Raw genomic sequence first — 6568 nt, 5'->3', positions numbered from 1 at the left:
TTTTTTTTTTTGTATGAGCTGGAGCCATCCTTTTGTTCGTCTACATAAAAAAGACTATTATGGTAGTATGTAACTTGCCTGAGATGAAAGTAGTCCCACTTACTTAGTATCAGCTTGAGATATAATTTAGTATCTGATATTTCTGTCAAGCAGTAAACATCGCCAATGCGTAACCGACGTGGCTTTCAGGTTCCTGTCTCGCTGTGTTTCCACCACAGTGACTTATTGTGAACACAGACTTCCTGTTTCTGTTTAAGGACCTGCCATAAATACGTCGAGCCATGGGGTCGAGTTGTGCTCGATTAGGAGTTAGTAGGAGAAGCTGTTGGACCAAGTCGGGAAATCTCAAGTGTTTACATCTGTTCGGAGCAGGCGCACTTGAAGGCAGCGTGAAAAGCCGTCATAGAGAGAGGGGAGATGTGGTACTGTTTAAATATGGGGAAAACAGCGGACATTTTCAGAAGAATAACTTAAGTAAGCCATTAGAGATGATAGAACACCTAAAAATCTGCACATCATTTAGGAAAAACATGTTAGTTGCCAAGGAAACAAAACATCATGTAGAGCTGACATCCTTTTCACTCTGAAACCAAATACAATTTTTTTTTCAAAATGACTTATTTTAATTCCTGCCATTTAAAAAGAGGCAACTGTTGTCTCAGGTTTCTATTTTTAAGTCAAGCTACATAACAGAGGTAGGGTAGGAATTTGGTGTAAACAGCACTAATGATCCTGAAACCATTTATGCTGTGTGCTGGAGTAGAGTTCACACTATGAATGGAGACATTTCCTCTGTAATAGAACTTTTGCTGCATTGATTTGCCGGTCCAGTCAGTAACTGAGGGGGAAATGACACAAAGTAGTTCAAAACCCTAAAAGACCTGGGGCTTTTGAGAAAAAAAAAGCCCCAAAAGCTAACATCTGTTATCTACAAATGGCAATTCAGCCAGAAGGTGTCGAGATATTTCAGTTTGGATCAAAGTGGTGGAGTTTCTAATTCAGACTACTGTAGCGGGATTAAAAGCCTGAGGATTTGGTTGTAAGGCCACAAATAAAATGGAAATAAGAAGTACATGACCCAGTGTTATTGACAGAAGAACACTGAATATGTCTTTATCTCAGCATTACTCAGACGGACCAATCAAAGAACAGATTGTGTACGGCTTGTGTCTGTGGTTGCTAGTTGTCTCTAAGACACACGCACAACGATTTCACAGAAGCAGACACTTTGAAAAACAGGATGTGAACTAACAGTGCTAACTAGTTCAAAGGATTGATTTTCTTTCAAAGAAATGTCATGCCGTCACGAGGGACAGACGCATGCAGCTCGATAGCAACAACTGGTCGAATGAGGTGCAAATTAGATGAAGAGTTTTTTTCTAAAACCTTATTGAAATCTTAAGTGCAGACAGCAACAAATACAAAACGCATATTTTTTCCCCTATCCTACTACATATATTAATAATCCTCACTGAGGTCTGTAGGTTAATCTGCTCATGTACTGAGTTTCTAGTCCTTTACTTGAGTATTTACATTGTATACTGTGATTACATACTTTCACTCCACAGAGGCAAGTGTTGTACTTTTAATCCTTTACATTTATTTGAAAGCAATAATATTTATTATATATTTTCCCATTGGGTTTGCTGTCACGTAAGGCTTGTATCATGTGGGTGCGTCAACAGTTTTGTTATCACTACTTAGAGTTCCTTGTGGGGGCGACAGAAACTACACACAATAGCTTCCTTTGAATATTTTTTCTTCTTGCATGCCTTCACGGCGAACGGAGAATCCAAAAAAGCAAAGGAACATCTTGACTTTTAATTTTATTATTATTTAAAAACACTTCCACACAAACAGTCTCAGGCACAGGTAGCGACACTGTGCAAGCGTGAGACGTGTTTGATGTGTAAGTGTTTCGCTAAATTGTCAAATCCACTTCTCCGTAATCAGGAATATAGAAATATGGAAAAATGTTCCATTTCAAAAGTTTATCTGCAGGACCAAAGATGTTTCCCACTTCACTGCAAAGTCCATGCTTGGCATCTGTGACCTGGAGGCGTCCGTTTTCCTCGTCACACTTGTCAGTTGAATACTGAACTCCAAATGATTTCAGCATTTGATGTGAACACAGATAAACTCTCCTCCGTCAGCAGATCAATCTCCAGGTGTCAAGACTGCATCGTTCTGCTGATGGAACCATCAGCCAACACATCTTTGAGTGGAGCAGGAGTTTAAAAAGAGCTACATCTGCATATCAGTATGATGTGCATCAGCAACAATGATCCAGTGTTATAATATGTTTAAACAATACTGATAGGAGCCATGTTGGCTGTAATGAGCACTTTAACTGAGACTTTCTTCACATTTTGATGATAGCATTTCTGTACTTTTATCTAAGTTTAGCTTGTACTTGTATGGGAATAGTTTTACATTGTGGTTTTGATACTTTTACTCACAGTAAGTAAAAGATCTGAATACTAGACTAGTTGTTTAGTTGTTGCAGGAAACAGCCCTTCACTGCTAACACTGTGTGAGCCACAGGCACCATTCAGTTACACAGTCTCTGATATGGTCATAACCACTACAGTGCTCAATTACCTATTTTGGACGGGGAAATAAACTTCAAGTTTTTGTCGCGAAGGCGTGACCTCCGTGATCAACTCTCCTGGGCTTTCAGTGCAGCGACCTATGAAAAAAGAAGTAGGTGACAGTACAAACTTTGAATTTGAACGGTTTCTTCACAGTTGAAAACGCGTCTCGTTGTCACGTAAAGGCCTTGTTCATGTTGCACAGAAATTTTAATTGCATTTTTTGTCAATTCCAACACGTAGCTCTGTTGTTTGTATATTTGGATCGCTGTCAGTAGAGAGAAAAACAAAAACAGTTGGCGCTGCCTACTCTGAGTTATCCTCCTGCTAGAGTTAGCACCCAACAGGCTTCAACAGGGCAAATTATAAACTTGTTTTTAGACCCTAAACATGTTCAAAATGTCATTAAAAGTGCCTACCCATGTGCAGTGATCCCTTTCGAGTGAACACAGTGAATCTGACCATTAGCTACAGCAACTCCAGTATTGCTGGCATCGATTTTGGTCGTTTTATTTCCCCTAACGACAGTACTCAGTGACATCTAGCGATCAAGATTCAGGTAGAAATTGGCGGGATTTCTCCTGTGATCTTTTTTTCAACTCATTTAATAACAACATAACGCACACCAGACCCTGTTCAAAAAGAATTAGGAAGAAGGATAGGCTTGTCAAGTCCAAAAAGGTCAACATACCACTGGTAGCATACTCTGGTACACACAGTCAGACACCAGAGTTGAACCCCTAAATTGTAAATTCTTAAAATATTCCACTGAATTGAACAAATATATTTTACTACTGTACAAGAAGTGGTGTCATTTACACTTTTTGGTCTATAAAAAAACTTAAAAATTAATGCTAGTTACAGGAAAGAGTGCCGCCCACAGAAACTACACTAGCTACTGTTTCAGTGACAGTTGATAACTGAGTTTGGCGTCACCACAGAAACAGATTCTTGTTAGCTCAGCATTAAGTCCAACCTCAAAATTTCCTTTTTCCTGTCTAATAAACAGACCAGTATCAGAATGAGGTTTTTTTTGTGTTGCCATCGTTTTCACTGTGATACATCCAGATGGTGATAAAGACACGCTGAGATGACAGCTCGCAGCTTCAACATCTTCCTCAAACTCACAATTTATCTGGGCTTCATCTTACAATTGAGCCATGGTAGGACTCACCATTTCACCTTTAAGTGTCTATAGGAACTATCATAGTTGTTTTTCTTTATTTCAAACCTTTTAATTCTTTATTTGTTATATTGTAATGACAACAACAATACAACTCACAATAATAATAATTTGACAACGCTTTTTTCATATAGGCTGAGATATTGCTACACTGGTTGTTAAATAATTTGTAGTCATTTGTATTTCTGACACACAGCAGCCGTGGTCACGGTTGTAACAAACAGATAAATAATACACTACCGGTCGAAAGTTTGGGGTCACTTAGAAATTTTCACCGTACTCCATTATAGACAGAATACCAGTTTTTTTAACCAGGGCAGCAGTTTTCAGATTACATTACGTGCTTACAAAAGGGTTCTCCAATGTGTTCTCAGTTAGTTTTATGATATCAGAATTTTAACCAGAATGTGCCTTTGGAAAAATGGATGAATGGTTGCTGATAATGAGCAATGTAGATATTGCATTAAGTATCAGCCCCCCCACTCAGATCAGCTGGTATTCTGTCTATAATGGAGTGGTGTGGACATTTGTGAGTGGCCCTAAACTTTTGACCGGTAGTGTAAATCTGTACACGGTTCATCAATCTATTGAAATGAAAAAGAAGTGCTGACTGAAAACATTCACTTTTGAAATGACATCCAAATAAAAAATGGAAATTAACCATAAAAAGAAAAGCTTCCCAAATCCCAAGGGATAAGCTTGATTGTGTGTTTTCCATTGATCAGGCTTTGAGGTGATTCAGCCAAAGAGTCGGACCATCAACCCCGACGGGTCAGTCACTGTCACCTGTGAACACACCGCGGATGTCAAGACTGTCCAAGATGTTGGACTCAGAGCCGCGTCACTGTGAGTATCCTGCTGTCCTTTAATCAGTTGCCTTTCCTATCGTTATCTTTAACTGGGTAAACGCATGACAAACATAGTATTAATGTCCTCAGTTGCAGCATGAAATGTTTAATAAAAGAGGCCAAGCAGACAGATGTTTATGTCTGTGTTTGTGGTGGTTTGACCAACTGGCAACTCAATTTTATGCCAAAATAAATAGGTGCAAGAACAACAACAAAGCACTCTGTGACTGTGTCAGTGGTAATGGTCCAACATTTTGGGAAACGCTGAGAGTTTAGATGAGAGGATTGATACCACTCTCATGGAGTGACTGGGAACCGGAGGAGACAGCTGGCCTGGCTTTGTCCAGAGGTAGCAACATCAGCACATGTGAATAACTATATAGTTTGTTTAATTTTGTGTAAGAAAGTGAAGTTTAAAAATGTCAGTTTGCTGTTTCATGAGCTGTATAATGAAAATAAATCTGATTTATTTAGCACTTTTCTAGACACTACTTTTCTAGGTAGAGCAGAATCAAATAACACAAAAAATAAACAAAATAAATGAGTAGATAGTTAGGAGCGTGGGCTGGCTGGCTAGGGTTCAGGGTCTCTAAAGATGGGCAGGGTGTCGGCCTCTCAGATATGTGGTTAAAGTGGGCGTTCCACAGGGCAAGGGCAGCAGTTGCATAGGACACAGGGTCGGCACCATGCTCTCGAGGTGGAAAAAGGCAGATTTTTGGAACCTGGTTCATGTGGGCTAGGAGCAGAAGGGTGGGGTTGAGAGTAGTCTATATCTTCTGCTGGATGCCTTTTCATCCAATGTCCATTTACTTCCGCTTTCTTTGTGTTGGAATTTTAAACTCCGGGGGATTTCTGAGGACTATGGTTACCTGGTCCTCAGATCTCTGCAGGGTAAATCCAGACAGCTAGCTAGACTATCTGTCCAATCTGAGGACTATGGTTACCTGGTCCTCAGGTCTCTGCAGGGTAAATCCAGACAGCTAGCTAGAGATATCTGTCCAACTGAGGACTATGGTTACCTGGTCCTCAGATCTCTGCAGGGTAAATCCAGACAGCTAGCTAGCTATCTGCCAATCTGGGAATATGGTTACTGGTCCTCAGTCTCTGCAGGTAAATCAGACAGCTAGCTAGACTATCTGTCCAATCTGAGGACTATGGTTACCTGGTCCTCAGATCTCTGCAGGGTAAATCCAGGCAGATGGCTAGACTATGGATGGAGAATGAGGGAGTTCGGGCCAATAAAAAGGATTTTCCGATTTATAGCAGATGAGTTTTAGGATGGTCCGTGTGGTGGACTTTTTCTTGACCTGGTGTGCTATCAGTCTTCTCATCTAGCTCTTGGCAAAAAAGTGAATATGTGTATTTCCCAAAATGCTGAATTAGTCCTCAAGTAATTGGATTAAAGACTTGGTCTAGATGGTAGTTATATCGTGTGCATATCTATATCTAATCTCTAAATAAAGTTTACTTACTTACTTACTCACTCTCAGGACAGACAGCTCAAAAAAACAACTGCTCTGCCGAAAGGGGAAGAAAGACTGTAAGAACATTACCATGCTTCAAGAGAATCCCAACAAGTGGCATTTCATCATGCTCCACATTGGGCCACAGGCAATGAACATGAAGTATGAGTGTGAGTTCACAGTAAAAATCGGTGATCTAGATTACACCGAGACAGGAACACCAACCATCCTGCTGCCAGGTATGTTCCAAACCTTTGACTAACACAAGTTAATGAAGCAATCAAGTCAAGTACAACACACATGGTTATATATGTATCTCCTTTCATACAGTGTATGTCTTGATTGAATAAAAAACATGGTAAAAAAATATATTTTTGTTACTTTCTGATTGAAACATTTTTGTGACTCAAAAATACTCAACCTTTAAAGTGTCTATATTATGTTAACTTTCAGGTTCATAATTGTATTTTGAGGTTGTACCAG

The 6568-nt window shown here is 39.7% G+C and overlaps 1 protein-coding gene across 1 annotated transcript in view; it reads left to right on the top strand.

Annotated features, from left to right (window-relative positions):
* Window positions 1–3519: 3519 nt before the first annotated feature.
* Window positions 3520–6568, top strand: part of LOC116689079 (uncharacterized) — a gene marked incomplete at its 3' end in the record, with an annotated part of 6443 nt that continues 3394 nt past the window's right edge. The window contains 3 exon segments of the mRNA XM_032515410.1: window positions 3520–3754; window positions 4500–4620; window positions 6113–6324. Coding sequence (XP_032371301.1) covers window positions 3682–3754; window positions 4500–4620; window positions 6113–6324 — 406 coding nt within the window. The 5' untranslated portion in view covers window positions 3520–3681.

This window comes from Etheostoma spectabile, chromosome 5 (assembly GCF_008692095.1).
Source record: "Etheostoma spectabile isolate EspeVRDwgs_2016 chromosome 5, UIUC_Espe_1.0, whole genome shotgun sequence".
NCBI lineage: Eukaryota > Metazoa > Chordata > Actinopteri > Perciformes > Percidae > Etheostoma > Etheostoma spectabile.
The sequence above is the reverse complement of the archived record's forward strand: the minus strand, read 5'-3'. Positions and strand labels throughout refer to the sequence as shown.